General features: G+C 43.8%; 1 protein-coding gene across 1 annotated transcript in view; it reads left to right on the top strand.

Annotated features, from left to right (window-relative positions):
• LOC308305960 (RNA-binding motif, single-stranded-interacting protein 3-like) overlaps window positions 1–16,107 on the top strand; it is a 182,897-nt gene that overhangs the window by 60,436 nt on the left and 106,354 nt on the right. The window contains exons 3-4 of the mRNA XM_080750859.1: window positions 2,658–2,716; window positions 9,176–9,267. Of these exons, the coding sequence (XP_080606985.1) occupies window positions 2,658–2,716; window positions 9,176–9,267 (151 nt within the window). The remainder of the gene's footprint in view (window positions 1–2,657; window positions 2,717–9,175; window positions 9,268–16,107) is intronic.

The following is a 16,107-nucleotide window of genomic DNA, read 5'->3' as shown; positions in this document are numbered from 1 at the left end:
TGGCGTTCAGCGCTGTCCGGCACACGAGGAGAGGTGTCTGGGAGGGTTCCGGCGGAGACCGTGGTGTGAAGGCCGTAGCCTGCGGCAGCGATCTCGCATCGTGCCTCGAGGGCTGGAACATCGTACTGGAGGCATGCAGCACAGTTCACCCCCGTGGCCGGGGCCGGAGGGGACAGAGAGGCCAAGGCGTGTCCTACCCCCATGCAGACAATGCAGAACAGATGTGTGTCTTCATTGGCGATGAGGCCTTTGCAGCTGGGAAGGCCGCACTTCTTCGGTACCCTAGCTAGCAGGCTGCTAACTGTAGGTCGACGAGCTGCCATCGTGAGCTAACCGAAGCTAAGCGAAGCTAAGCTAAGGCAGGGAGACACGTGGCAGAACGTACACAGAAGAAGTAAAGACTCAAAGCTAAAGTGAAGAAAGAGACTGAACTGTTAGGAAGAATAGAATTAGAATCGTACAGGAGAATAATCTCTAAAGGCCAGTGGCCGACTTTCCTAGTCAACGCTTAGGCTAAACTTTAAAGAAAATTATACTTATATGGCTGAGTTCGCGACACTAGTTGCAGGTAAGCAGAGGTGCGGAAGAGGAAGTTATGATAGCCCGCAGGGCTTATATACACTCGGGGGCGGTGCCCTCGTTTGTGATTGACAGCCCTACCGACAAATGATATTTCTCGTACGGGAGCTTATGAGTTTTACTCTGTTGCAGCGCCAGATGGCGCTGTTATCCCAATGGGGGACCTTGTCTGGAGGTATGACAATAAACAGATGCTGTTGTTTGCAGTCTGTGCGACTGATTTAGTGTTTCGATTTTGTGTGTGTGTGTGTGTGTGTGTGTGTGTGTGTGTGTGTGTGTGTGTGTGTGTGTGTGTGTGTGTGTGTGTGTGTGTGTGTGCGCGTGCGTGCGTGCGCGCGCGTGCACTGTGAGTGTGTGATTAGTCCTGCGTTATTTTCCCCCTGTCTGGAATGCTGGATCGCTCCCCAACTCACAGGTCAAGGACTCTAACATGACTTTGGAACAGCATCACCTCAAAACATGGTGTTCTTTTTATTTCTGGCTTCATAAAGTTTCCACAAAGTACATGGGAAGGGTTAGAAAAAATCTGGAAGTTGCGGTTCGATTTAACGTCTCTTGCTGTTGCCTCATCAAATGATGTGTGATAGCCGTCTCTAAAAGCTTTCTTTCTTTCTTTCTTTCTTTCTTTCTTTCTTTCTTTTTTTCTTACAGGTGAGGGGGTTATTACAAGATCTGTCCATCCCAGATAAACAAAAAAAGGCTGTATATACTGTACTGTACTGTTTAACTTCATGGCTTGTGAATTAATACCTAATTTAACTAAAACAGTATACACAATACTGTCATGTCATGTAATATCACAACATATAACACTAGGGGAAAAGTGCATTCGGAAATTACTTGGAAATGACTTAAATATTGCCAATTCCACTAGTTGAATGTTTGATCCTATTCTTCTTACAGACAGAAACAGTGGGCTGGCTCAGACACTCTCCTGATGGTGACACTTAATCTCATCTCTCTTTTATTAAACACATTTCACTCCATTAGTCTATCTCCCCATATGGCTCTTTGTTCACCAGGCCGGACGGCCGAAGGCCAAAGACCTTTTTTTTCCGGTCGCTCAGTCAGACAGACAGGGTCAGACAGAGAGACGGACAGACCAACAGTCCGACAGTCAGTCCGACAGTGGGTCAGTCATTCAGTCAGTGTGTTAAGACTATTAATTAAGATGTGGGATACAGTGTGCCAGGCTCTGATCCAAGCTGCTCTGCCTCTCCACATCACTCCCCATCCTCTCCCTCCTTCTGTCTCGCACTTTCTCTGTTTCTCCTGTGATCTGTGTCATACTTCCACTCTGTCTTAGTCTTCCTCATCGCTCTGTCTCTCTATCTGTCTCTCTCTCGCTCTCTTTCTTTCCAGGAGGAGTGATTGAGGAGACTGATAAGAAACTTTATTACCGTGTTCTGAGAACAGACAGAGAAGATTAGTGAGGGGGGGGGGGGGGTGTTTGAGTGGAAGCCTGAAGGGGACAGGGAACGATAGAGAGATGGAGAAAGGTCCGAGAAACAGGCAATGAAATTGAGGAAGAGGGAAGGGTTGAATGAACAACAGGAATGAGAGAATGACAGAACAGAAAGAGATAGACGTATAGAGGTTGTTCATTTCTTTTATAGGGCCTTTGAGCAGGACTGGACACCATACAGATGTCTGGTTACGATCATCATTTGTGAGAGAAAGTCACTGTCTGCATTCTGGGCCTGCAGGAGGGATTTCAAATGGTTTAGGAGAGGAAATATGAGTTGCTGGTGTTAACGTGGAATTTCTCTGGGGCACTATTTCTTTCTCCAGCTTTATGAACTTTTTTTTTAAAACATTTGAACAAAAATTATTTGAACTTCAGGTCAAAACCCTCTTGAAGAAATGGTCTCCTATTGTGAATTGAGAAAACAGTTTCTAAGAACTGCTTTCATGAACGTGTGGCTTGAATCCTGAAAATCCCTTCATCTGTTTGGCCCAGTTCTGCTGCTGAAACAAGGAACAGATACCACATTTATCATGCTGGAAAGAATGATTTGAAATAGTAATCTGATTTCTTTTTTTTTGGTTCTTTTTTTCTTTTTTCTTTTTCTCAACAGATATGGGAAGATAGTGTCGACAAAGGCCATCCTGGATAAGAACACTAATCAATGCAAAGGTGGGTTGAAATTTGAGCTTTTCCACTGGCCAAATCTGTTCAGTCACATTGGCCGACATTCTTATAATTAGAAATTAAATGTGAATGTGCTGTTATGCACACTATTAGTGCAAAAAAAATAATAATCATAAAGTTATTCCTTTTGGCCCCTTTGTTATATTTAGCATTTCTGTTTAACCTAATTGGGGAAAGGGCTGGTCAAGTGGGATAAAAGATTATTCAAACATTAAAGGTCACAGTGCTTCATGAATTAAAGATGCGTATCAGTTTTGTTTAGTTTTTCATCTAGTTGCATGGTTTGCTTGTGTGTTTTTTACATTACATTTAATATCATGACATTGATAAAACAATGAGCTCTCTGCCATCCATGCAGCCTATCTCTTTGTGTTTATTACCTTCCCCGGATATACTTCACAGTGATACTTCTATAAGCAGCTCTTGAAACTTACCATTGGCTCAGTATGTTATTGTTGACACAGTACGAGTGTTTCAATGTGGGTTTCTAATAATCCAAGAGGGAGGCTCTCTCAGCCTCTTTCTGATGAGGGGCTGCTTGATTGTCAGAGAGTGGTCTGAACAAATCACCAATCAACGTGATTGCAGTGGTTTGCTGCCTTTGAAGAGGGGCGCCAAGAACACTTGTCAACCATGGCTGTCTCAATGGCAGTCAACACACTTAATTTACTAACATGGTATGGACAACTTCTCATGCAAGAGTTATTTAATTAGAATCATTACCGTTGGGGTGCCCGCTGTTTTTTTTCCTGGTGTTCCCCATGCGCACCAACCCCATCTATGGACACTGAGATGTGGGCGTGGCCGTGGCGCCGTGACCTTGCAAAAATGTGTCCGGAAATACATGGGAAAACAGAAAACGATCGGATAAAAAGTCTTCTTATTAAAGAACACGGAGGATACGGGTAATTATAGAATGCTGTACCATATTTAGACAGGTGTGAGACTTTATTAAGCACTTTCTTTGTGAAATCTGAATGGTAAGTCGCTCTGCCCGAACCCATGTAAACCCGGGAACATGACGGTTGGTCTCTACGTCCAAGCATGAGCTACAGTATGAAGGGCTAAAATCGCTTTGGGAAACCCGGCCAATGTTATTATAATTTATTTATAATTTTAAGTTATGTTTTGCCTCCTGGGCCATGAAAAAGTGAAGTTGTGACTTAAAACCCCACACGTGATGCCTCAGATCTCAGTTTAACATCAAAACTCATGACTAAGTATTTCCGACTATGTCAGTTCCATTATGAATACACTGTGTACTCGCAGGTAAAACCTAGTGACAGCTTTTAATAAAACATGTTATGCTGCCTCAATCTGTCAGCAGTCATCATGCCTGCTGTAGTCAACAGTCACAGTGGGAAGAAAAACAAAACATCTTTAATCCGATAGTCAGCCAAAGCAAGTAGTGGGGAAGTCTTGCCACTGCAGGTGGCACCTTGACTTGACGCATAGTTTGTGGGAATAGTAAACACTGGAGAGACTGTATCAAAATGCAAACCCACGGTCGCAGCTATAAATTCTTGCTTATTATTTAATGCACAGCAGCAGCACCAGCTGCAGCAGCATAAGCGATTTTTATAGTCCTCGGCTGTCGTCAGCTTTCGCTGCTTCGCGACGTGGTAGACTTCATGCATCTTTTAGCCAGTTGTTAACTCACAGTGCAGGAGTTTCATTATTGGCCGGCCATTAGAATGCCTTACAACCGGATAAGTGTCGGTTTGATTGCAGAGGCATTCAGTGTGGACAAGATAAGTGCTTAGCGTGACTGCGAACTGGCACACAGAGTGCTCCTGGAAGGGAGGGACAGGCCAGAGGAGGAGAGAGGAAGGGGAATCGGGGAGAGAGGAAAGGGAGGACGGAGGGTGGGGTGGGAGGGGGTATAAAAATAACCTGGAACTGACAGAATAGGAAGGGAAGCCTTTGAAACTGAGGATTTAGCAGACAGCTTCTCTCAGAAGACAGAATTCCTACTCAAGGGAATGGAGTGAGGGTGAGAGAGAGAGTCCGAAAAGGACACTCTCCGAAAGGACAGAGAGAGAGAGAGAGAGAGAGAGAGAGAGAGATAGATAGAGAGAGAGAGAGAGAGAGAGATAGATAGATAGATAGATAGATAGAGTGTGTGTGTGTGTGTGTGTGTGTGTGTGTGTGTGTGTGTGTGTGTGTGTGTGTGTGTGTGTGTGTGTGTGTGTGTGTGTGTGTGTGTGTGTGTGTGTGTGTGTGTGTGTGTGTGTGTGTGTGTGTGTGTGTGTGTGTGGGGGGGGGGGTTACAAAAGCATACGCATTTAGTTTGTTTTTCTAATAAAGTGAGGGAGTGAGTTTCTGCCAATGTTTGCCTCGCCAAAGGACAGAACCCTTGGCTGTGTTCTCCATAACAATATAACGTCACTGTTGGGCAGAAACCTCGTATCTCCAAGTTCCTAATTTGTACGGCTTTTCGTAAAGTAAACCCTGCTTCATCACGTCGCACAAAGCTAGTGAAAATAGCAGATCTACACATCTACACAACGCCTCGAGGCGTTGTGTGCTTGTAGATCAGCTATTTTCACTATTTTAGATCATTTTTTAAATGATAAATACAAAACAAACGGTTTCGGACGTACACGTTTTCCACTGGACAACAGCAAGGTCCTGAGTGTTCCATTGTAAAAAGCAGTGACAGTGCTCTAGTCTAGTTAGCAGCGTGGGAGCAGTGAGGGAGGAGCAGGGCACAGAGGACAGCAGGGAGGGAAGGAGGGAGGAAGGAAGGAAGGGAGGACAGAAGGAAGGAAAGGGGAGGAAACCACTTTCAGATTGTAAAGGAATCCCAAGACAACCATGACTCCCTGCTTTCCCCTCCGTCCTTTTTCCTCCTTTCCTCTCCTCCCTCCTTCTCCTCCCACTCTGCCTCCCCTTTCACAACCCCCCCCCATTCCCTGCCTCCCGCTGTCAGCCTAGTCTGATGACCCTTGGCCAGGAACTGTGGGAGCTCAGGAGATTAGATGGGAACTGCACAGTAAAATCCTCTGTGTTAATTTTAACTCTGAGAGTGTGAAAATGGACCCAAACGGACCCGGGTCTCGGTTAAATCGACATTGAGGATTTTACTGTGTAGGGGAGAGTGTGCGTGCATGCGTGCGTGCGTGTGTGTGCGTGAGTGCGTGTGTGCAATCCATGCGTGCGTGCATGAGTGTATGTGTGTATGCAAAGCTTTGGCTTTGTAATAAAACCTTTTTTCATTCACGGCTGACATATTTGTCAAGCCTGACTGAGCCGGATGAATTTTCATCATCGTGTCATCTTAAGACCGCAGATGGGAGGGACAGGGCACAGATGAAGAGGATTATATAATTCAGAAATATTATCATTCCTCTCTGGAAATATGCTTATCATCGTGCCCAAAGGACCTATCATTTCCTCTGGATAGAATGAGCACGGAAAAGTTTGCATTGAGCCTGAGAGGTGAGGCTTAGCTTCATTGCATTTCATTTCCATACGTCAGAACCGAAACAGAACATAAAGTCAGGAAAAATAATATTGTGAAGAAACAACAATATTCTCAGACTGTTGGGTTGAGAATGACAACGTTGTTTATAGAGAAAGTTCTACTGCAGAGTTACAGAGTGAGCAAGGAATAGACAGGAGGGTGGGTGGAATGTTTGGGCAAAACAATACACTGCAAATGTCTCAGATTAGCTCTCCACATTTTAAGCATTAGTGTGTGATACCCAAGAACTTTGGATGAGTGTGTCATCAATTTCTGGCAAAGCCCATGGCATGTCTGTAAAGCCCGATTTACAGTATATATTCTGGATGAAGAATAAATCAAGCTTGAATACTGCTATACTGTATGTGCTAAGACTGTTTAATGTCAATTGTGTAGTCTTGAGCAAGTAAGGTGAGTGCAGCTGGTGGGTAAAGCACTCGCCCACCTCAGCCGAGGCCTGGGTTCGATCCCCCGCAGTGGTGCCTCCAAATGCCGTTGTTGGCGCGTGGGCGGCTGGTCAGGGTGCTTGCTCAGCAGGGAGGGTATCTGGAGGATGTTATGAAAGTCCTAGCTGTCACATGTAAAGAAGTGGCTGACGACATTGACAGTAACCACAGTGCACTTCGGCCAAACTGGGGAGAAAATGGGAAGAAACACCAAAAAGATATCGTCACTGTCGGGCAGAAACCTTGTATCTCCAAGTTTCACATTTGTACGTTTTTTTTCATAGAGTAAAGCCCTGCTTTATCATACAAGACTGTCGCACAAAACCAGTGAAAATAGCAGATCTACAAGCACACAACGCCTCGCAGTGCGAGGCGTTATGTGGCAGGTATAGGCTTCTGCTGAGCCGTCATCACCGTGATGTCAGCTATATTCATATGGAGTCCGTGAGGTCAGATGTAGAGGTATTGACCAGCTCCATATATGGAGATCTAAGTGATGATCCAGTCGTCTTCATGTACGGATATCCAGGGTTTGACGAGGTCAGTGTTGTGATCTTCATATATGGATATCCAGGTGATGATAGTCAGCAGTCTTGATTTGCAAATTAATTCTGTCTTGGCCATATGGAGCGTCCATATATGGGCATTGCCAAAATGGGCTTAATATTGATGACATCAGGGATCTCCATATATGATTGCCAGAACAGTCTGTCTTGGTCATTGAGTCAACAGTGTGACGTCACAACGGGTCAGCTGTAGACATTGAGGCGTTACTCGCGGACGGACAGGATCTGCCGGGTTTCATAACTGCGAACTACGGTTGCAATACTGTAGTACAGTATATTAGCTTAATACAGATGTGCTTAAACTAAGCATTGCTAAACTCTCATACTGTATATGTAGATAATTATGCTACGTTTGGTTAACATTAAGTGGGGTTTAAACAGACATTAACAGAGAGGGGGAAAAACATGAAGTGTAACTTGTATGTACTGTACAGTCTCACTGGCAATCACACAGAATACACACCTTGCCCCCAAGCCTCCTAGGATGTCTTTTACATGTCTACTATTTATGCGGTAGCATCTTCAGTTTGACATCCCTCCCTGATAGCTGGTTTATCTGATAACTGGCTTGAGTGAGAACAGTGAGGAGGAGGACATGGCAAGGCAACATTCTCACTATTGTCGCTGTCGAGCAGAAACCTTGGATCTCATTTCAACTTTTTATGTTTTCTTTTGTAAATTAATGCCTTAAGTTACGTTGTTTGACAGTGTTGTGCAAAAGTATCGAATAATCTACAAGCTCATATGAAAATAGTAACAAGACCTTTTTTATGAAATGATAGCTACACTAAATCCATTGGATCACAGGTTCATTTTTCTCATATTCTTCGGACATACAAGGTTTCCGTCCGACAGCAGCGATATGTGACTTCTATGATTTTGGAGAGTCCAGCTTTGTGAGCGTGTCACAGTTCTCTGGAGATTTGGGCTCATTATCTGGCTCGACATAACGGAGGACTAAGCACATTCTGTCTGGGTCTACATTACACAATTGGTGTCCAATTGACTATCCGTGGAGCGGGTCCAGGGAGTGTCCCAGACGAGAGTTTGCTGGGTTTTCTGCATTGCCATTTGTACATCTTTGTTTGAGCTATGCAAGATCAGAGAGTAGCTTTCCCGCATAACAGACCATTTAAACTAGTTTAAACAAACATGTCGTACATTATATGAAGTGTAAAACAACATGAAGGCCCAAGGAGATATGACAGACATGCACATCATTAGAGTGAGTGTGTGTGTGTGTGTGTGTGTGTGTGTGTGTGTGTGTGTGTGTGTGTGTGTGTGTGTGTGTGTGTGTGTGTGTGTGTGTGTGTGTGTGTGTGTGTGTGTGTGTGTGTGTGTGTGTGTGTGTGTGTGCGCACGCGTGCGTGTTTGCATGGTCCTTCTTTGGATAAATGGTGGTTTCCTCATTAGCGGGAAGATAAATATTTGTGTGTGCTGTGCAGATCTCACAGTGAGAGCGGCCTTGCTGCCTTTGAACAGTGAAAAATCATCTTGCTTATGAGCCAAACAGAGTAGGCTGGGCATCCAAACCATGGAATTGAAAGACAAAGTGAGAAGAACAGATGTTGTTGGAAACAGAGCGAGTTGGTGAGAGAGTGAGAGAGAAATAGAGACAGGGTGAGAGAATATTTACTGCTTCTAAACATACAGTACTTCTATCTAAGATTGTAATTAGGGATGTTCTTGAAATATGGATTATTACATTAACACCCAAACCACTCAAAACTACTGTACACTTGAAATCTCAAAACATCAGCACTTTGGAAAACTTTTCAAACTGTGTGCATCCTTTGCGTAATCACTTTCTGTTTCTCTCTCTCTAGAAATACTATAAAAGTACATGCACTAACACACTCAACGAAATTACCGTACATCTTCAGTGACTACTACCATGACTGAGAAAGAAGATCACAGTAACAGCACTACAGGCAACTGTTCTGATTTCTGCATGTGTGTGTTACAGGCTATGGCTTTGTGGACTTTGACAGCCCTGCAGCGGCCCAGAAAGCTGTGGCGTCCCTCAAAGCCAGCGGAGTCCAGGCGCAGATGGCCAAGGTACAATAAACCCCACCCAGACATGTACTCATCTTCTGGAGGATGTTATTGCTTGAATGTTTCACCCATTAAGACAGGAGGCCGATTTTACAAATGCCTTCTGAATCAGTAGTTCTTACACTTGCAAGATTTTTCAAAAATGCTGTGATATACAGTATAGCTTGTATATCTGCTATTTTTGAATGGCCAACGCAAAAATCGAAAATTAATTTGGTAGTGATGAGGATGCTGATGATGAGAAATAGGCATTAACAAAATAATACAATAATAATCTGGATCTCGGGATCCATGTGAGAACGGTGTGGTTCTGGTTCCGCTGTGGATTTCAGACCTCATGTGTCCAACCTGTGATGTCTTTTATGACGTTTGACTCCTACTTCTGAAACATACACATTTTGGTGCTGATTCGGTGCAGCAGTTTGCAAGATTACTTCTGGACACACACACGCACGCACGCATGCACGCACGCACGCACGCACGCACGCACACACACACACACACAAAATTAAAGCTATAGTGATGACTACTAGGTTTTGGTTGTGGTAATGTACTAATGGTGGTCCCACAGATTAATGTCTGTTGCATACTGGTGCATTGATCCACGTGAGAGTGATGGCTGCGGTTTTGATAGCACTCCTGATTAAGTCCATGATAGGAGTATTGATTGAGTTCATGATAAACTTATTGATTAATGACCATGTCCACGATAGAGTTATTGATTAACTATGGCCATGATGAGATTATGGATTAAATCCTGGAGAATAAAGCAGATGATTTAGATGGTTTATTTGTTATAACTTTCTATCTTTGTCTCTTCTTTCTTTCTTTCTTTCTTTGTCTTTTTCTCTCTTTTTTCACATGGATTGTTTGTCCTCGGTGCAAGGCTATGGTGCGTGTATGCGTGCGTGCGTGCGTGCGTGTGTGCCTGTGTGTGTGTGTGTGTGTGTGTGTGTGTGTGTGTGTGTGTGTGTGTGTGTGTGTGTGTGTGTGTGTGTGTGTGTGTGTGTGTGTGTGTTCAATCTCATTTAAATACATTTAAATGCAGCCCATCTCCATAGCAGCTCTGGGATTTTCAGAGAGCAAACACCCACAGCTCGCTGAGCTTGTTACTCAACCAGAGTAACAGAGGTCACTCTGCTGGCTCTGTGTGTGTGTGTGTGTGTGTGCGACGTGTCTGTGTGTGTGTGTGTGTGTGTGTGTGTGTGTGTGTGTGTGTGTGTGTGTGTGTGTGTGTGTGTGTGTGTGTGTGTGTGTGCGCACGACGTGTGTGTGTGTGTGTGTGTGTGTGTGTGTGTGTGTGTGTGTGTGTGTGTGTGTGTGTGTGTGTGTGTGCATGCGCGTGTGTGTGTATGAGTCTTCATGTTTGTGTGCATGGGTATGTGTTTGTCATTGTTTTTCTACCACACGTAAACAACACTTCGGTCAGACTGCTCCCTATCAAGGGTGAATACAATAACTAGCTTATTGTGTGCACATTAATGTAGTTTAATCTTTTATATTGTAGGCTATATAAAGTGCGTGCATGCATGCGTGCGTGCGTTCATGCGTGTAAATTATGCATGGCAAAAAGTACAGCATTTTTTGGTCCAAACCATTAAAACGTAATATTTCCTTGAGCTTGATAGTGAGAGAGATACTATATACTATACTAAAGTTGCCTGAATAGCCTGGCTTGCTTTGTGAACTATTAAAGCAGTATTACTGCGTACGTCCTTTTAACAACGATAGAAAAGTGCAATTAAACCAGGGTTAGTCTTTGGGCTGGGGGAGTGTCACGTTGAATTAACCAGCGGTTGAAGTTTCGGAGCCACCTTTGCTTTGTTCTGCTATTAAACCGCTTTTCATTAGAGCTCTATCTTTTATTTAGCTTCTATAGCGGCTGGGAGGGACAGGGCTGTGGGGGTGTTGATGTGTTTTGCTGTTATTAGAGAGGAACCAACAAACTCCCGGCTCCTCAGAGATTGAGGTTTTACTGGAGGAGGTGGAAAGAAAGGTAAGGAGGAGTGTGTTGTGAATTAAATTAAACAGATTCTTTGCATAATTCTCCAACTGATTAAGCACAGCATCGCCACAGTCCCCGATATAACGTTTTCAGGGGCAAAGCACAGTGAGGAAGTCGTTTCCAAAAAAAAAAAATCACACCCGTGTGAACTGAGCGGTGGTCGAGGAGACTTCGCAACAGCACTACTGGGTGGGTGCAGCGGGGGTTGCAGTACTTATGGGTCAAATACATGCATTGCAAGATTGCTCAATAGTGGCACTTGAAGGTAGGTCACCCAGGTGTTGAAAGTAAATGGTGCAGGTATACTGTAGCAGTGGGGCCAAAAGCAAGGTGAGTGTGATACAGAGACAGTAAAGTTATGGCAAACAATTGTTCTTTCATTAATATTTCAACTTAAAAGAGACGTCAGCGCACAAAAGAAATGCAATGACATTTATTACAAAAAGTTTACAAGTGAATAGAAATAAACATGAAGGAATACATATGATTAATGCTTTGGTGCGGGCCCCATTGGAGGATGGGATCAGAAGCTTTGGATCAGACCCTGCCAGATGGAAGGCAGAGAGCTTTGGAGCCCACCCTCAGTAGATAGGGCCTGTCCTGGTGGTGCCTGCTTCTGGGCGATGTCGGGAGGTGGCTGGTGACCTGAACAGATTGCACAGGTGAGATAAGGAAGGAGGAGGAATTATTTTAAAAGGAACGTTGTCATGAATTAGGCTGATGTGATTGGAACAGAGCCAATGAGTTGATGGGGGAGGATGTTAGAAATGACAGCTGTTGCAGTCTGTGAGTTGAACTTACTTTTTATGTGGGTGCTGTTCTATTATGAGGCTGGGTGGAGATGGGGTGCAGTGGGAGTGGTTTAAACTGAAATGAGACTGTATGATATATTGCAGTGTGTAGTATTTGACATTATATTAGAGATCCTTAAAGTAAAATTCAATTATTTTTGCGACCGAAGGTCACAGTTTAGTATGAGGAAGGGCACATCATGTCTCCGTCCGTCCGTTCGTGTACGCTTTTTTACAGTCTATGGGTTTGCCTCTCTGACATCACTGTGATGTGAGGGGAACCAAACTAACAGAATCCCTTTTATGGCCATATATGGAGATCCCTGATTTCATCAATGTTAAGATCCATATGAGAATTAGAAGTTAGAATACAATAGAACAACAATACACAAATACAAAAATATATTTAAAAAGAAAAGCAAAAATGTACCAAGTCCAAATGTTCAGTTTCTGACATACGGACATGTGTGCCAATGGTAAAAGAAATAAAGGTATGTGTTATGAAGTTATGTATACATGTCGTAAGCCATACCTAGAGGGCCTCGGAGCTTGCCCCCTGTAGGGTCTGTCCTGGTGGTGCCTGCTGCTGGGCGATGTCGGGAGGTGGTGGGTGACCTGAACAGATAGCACAGGTGAGATCAGGAAGGAGGATGAGTTAGGCTGATCTGATTGGAATAGAGGCAAGTTGATAGGGGAGGGATGTTAGAAATTACAGGTGGTTCAGTCTCTCATTTGAACTTACGTATAAACTTCCATTTTTGTGTGGGTGCCGTTGTAGTCTGAGGCTGGGTGGAGATGGGGTTCAGTGGGAGTGGTTTCATCTGAAATGAGACGGTATGATATTTTACAGTCTGCAGTTTTTGACATTATATTAGCACTTCAGTGGTGGAAGAGCCTGAAAGTAAAATAAATACTGGTGTGTAATGAAATAATGTAGCCTTTAGGTATGTTGTAAGCCATACCTAGAGGGCTTCGGAGCCTGCACCCAGTAGATAGGGCCTGTTCTGGTGGTGCCTGCTGCTGGGTGGTGTCGGGAGGTGGTGAGATATGGAAGGAGGAGGCATCATTTTAAAAGGAACGTTGTCATGAGTTAAGCTGATCTGATTGGAATAGAGGCAAGGATTTAATGGGGGAGGGATGTTGGAAATTACAGCTGGTTCAGTCTGTCGGTTGAACTTACTTATACACTTCCATTATTGTGTCGGTGACATTGTAGTATGAGGCTGGGTGAGGATGGGGTCCTTTTATCTGAAATGAGTCGGTATAATATATTAGTCTGCAGTATGCAGTATTTGACATTATTAGCCCTTGTCAACAACAGTGGTGCAAGATCCTTTAAAGTAAAAGAAATACTAGTACTGTATGTGTTATGAAGTAATGTATACATGTTTTAAGCCATACCTATAGTATTTCTGTAGTTTTCTTTACTGTTATCAGCAAAGCGTCATGGTCTCTGGCTGTGTAGTATGAACTGTACAGAGAGGCATGTGCAGTGAGGTGGTCATTATTCCGGAAGTAAGCGTGGTCTAGGTGTCCTCCTTCAAAATGGGTTGCTTCTTTTATGAGTTGAGTGAATCCTAGTTGCTGAAGAGTTTGGGAAACGTGATTGTTGGAGTTTTGAGCAAAGCATATGTTGAAGTCGCCGCAGATCACAGTTGTTTTGAGGGGGTTGATTAAGCGTACCAAATTCTGTATCAAGGCTTTATTTGCCTTGCTTTTGTAGACACTGATTATGTCAACGTCTGCTGAGACCATCATGGTGATTTGCATAGTGTCATCGTTGAAATCTGTTTGATGTTGGAGTTTTTCTGGTCTGTAATAAGTGGCTAATCCCTTGCCAGGTCCGGTACTGTTTAGATGGAGTGAAAAGCCATCAATCTGCAAAGATGGGTCCTGGTTGTTGTTGTGTGTGAGCCATGTTTCACTGATGCATAACATGTCAGCATAAGCCAGAACAGGGTCTACCTTAATTTCAGGTAGTTTGGCCACTAGGGAACGGCAGTTGAGAGCTGCAACTTTGACTGTCCACTCATTTGTGTTTTCCCATTCTGTAGGGTTCATGTTGATGGACACACTCTCCATCCTCCTCAGTTCCTGTAGGGCTTTTATATCTGCATACAGCTTTTCCTCCGGTAGAGAGTTGATTATGTACAGTTGTTCTAATGAAGGAACTCTGCTGAGCATGACATATCCCATGGCTGCCTGGAAGATTGTTTCTAAGTACATTGCTGCGTTTTGGGGTTTTGGAATTTCTTGTCCTTGGAATTTATGGCATGTTGCGGCATAGCAAAGTACCAGTGGGAATTGATAGACGGTTGCATTGTTGGATGCATGAGTTTGTTTGTTTGACAGGCTGTAAGTGAATTGAACTTTTTCTACTGGTGTACAGCCTGGGTACAGCAACTGAAGTGCTGGTTGGGTTGTACGCTTGTTTGCCCCTTGATACTCCTCCTGGAATTTGACCATCAGTTTGATGACCTTTTGTTGTTGGTCTTTGATGATTGCAACAAGGGTTCCTCTTGAGCCATTGGTCAAACCATCAAGAGTGTCCAGATTGTGAATTAGCATCACTCGAGCACCTATCTTGAGCTTCAAAGTTTGGAGAAATGCTGAATTTCCAACTGTTCCTTTTTCATTATTGACTTTTGGTTTAAAATTTGCAATTGTAGGATGATGATTAATGGCTTCTATTTCCAGCAGTTCTGTTTTAAGTTCTTTTAGTCTCAGATTGTTATGCGTGTTGACTGTTGAATTAGTGCAGCTAATGCATGTTGCACCAACTGTGTCAAGATGGCCTTCAGGTCTGATTCTGGTAGCTAGAATTGCTAGATCTTCTTTGGTCTGGTGACCTACTCTGAGTCTGTTGAGAATATCAGCATATGTATGGTCATCTCCTTGCCTGTGATTCTCCTCTAGTGTGATGATGTCAAACAGTTCCCAATGAGGTTGGATGTGAAAGGGTAGTTTGTAGTCATCACACCGGGGCTCATCAAAAATGTACCTTGCTTGGCATGGTTTGAGCTGCATTAGATCCCCGAAGAAGAATATCGCAAGACCTCCAAATATCTTGTCGGGTTGAAGCATGACTTCACGAAGTCGAAGGTCAAGCATGTAGAGCATATCTGCTTTGACCATGGAAATTTCATCCACAATGACTGCCCTAAGGTTTGCAAGCTGCATCCTTGTGTTGTCTCGTTTCTTGTCACTCAATGGAAAGTGCTGATTGCCAAAGTTGAATCCAAATGTTGTGTGGAGTGTTTGTCCTCTGACTCTAGAGGCTGCTGTTCCAGTAGGGGCAGTGACCAAGACATGTGGGCATTCAGGGCTGTCACCAGCCTTGTGTAGAATGAGATGAAGCCATTGTTTCAGGATGTTGATTACAGTAGATTTTCCGCAGCCTGCCCCGCCATTTACCATCAGCAGTGGAGCTGTTGGTAGTGGATTTTTGTCTTTGAGTGCCTTAACAAGACCTCGTGCATATCTTATGCCCTTTTCCACAACCTTCCTCTGATAATAGTCAAGGTTTCTTGTCTTCGACCACAGAATCTGTTGTGGTTCTATTTCAATGGGTCGAAATGTTTTTTCCAATTGGTTATTTTCCTGTAGTAGTGCATGATTGTCAGGATCAAGGTGAACAAATTCTGGATGAGGTAGAGGACCTTGCAGATTGCAGTCAAGAATTTCTTGCTCCCCTTCTGGATTTAACATGTCCTCCATGTCTTGATTTCGTGCAGACTCTTCAACCGCCAGCCTTGCTTCGTCCACACTTTCTAGGTGTTCCATGACATGTTGCTTAACCATCATGATGTCTTGCTGTAGGTTTGTGTATTTTTCCTTTCTTTCATTTTCATCAGAAATGCTGTCAATTCTTCCAAGCTGCTTGTCAATGTCGTCCTCTTGTCTGTATGGCATATACAGGAGCAGTTCTGAGAACCAGTATGACTGCGTATGCTTGCTTTTGTTGAACTTGTGCATTCGCATAATAGCAGGTTTGGTCCTCTTCCTCATGTATGGTGGTTCATCTGGATGTAGGAGTGTCAGTTTGAA

Source organism: Nannobrachium achirus (assembly GCF_963921795.1).
Source record: "Nannobrachium achirus genome assembly, chromosome: 2".
Classification (NCBI taxonomy): Eukaryota; Metazoa; Chordata; class Actinopteri; order Myctophiformes; family Myctophidae; genus Nannobrachium; species Nannobrachium achirus.
Note: the sequence above shows the minus strand (reverse complement) of the source record. Positions and strands in the feature narration are given on the sequence as shown.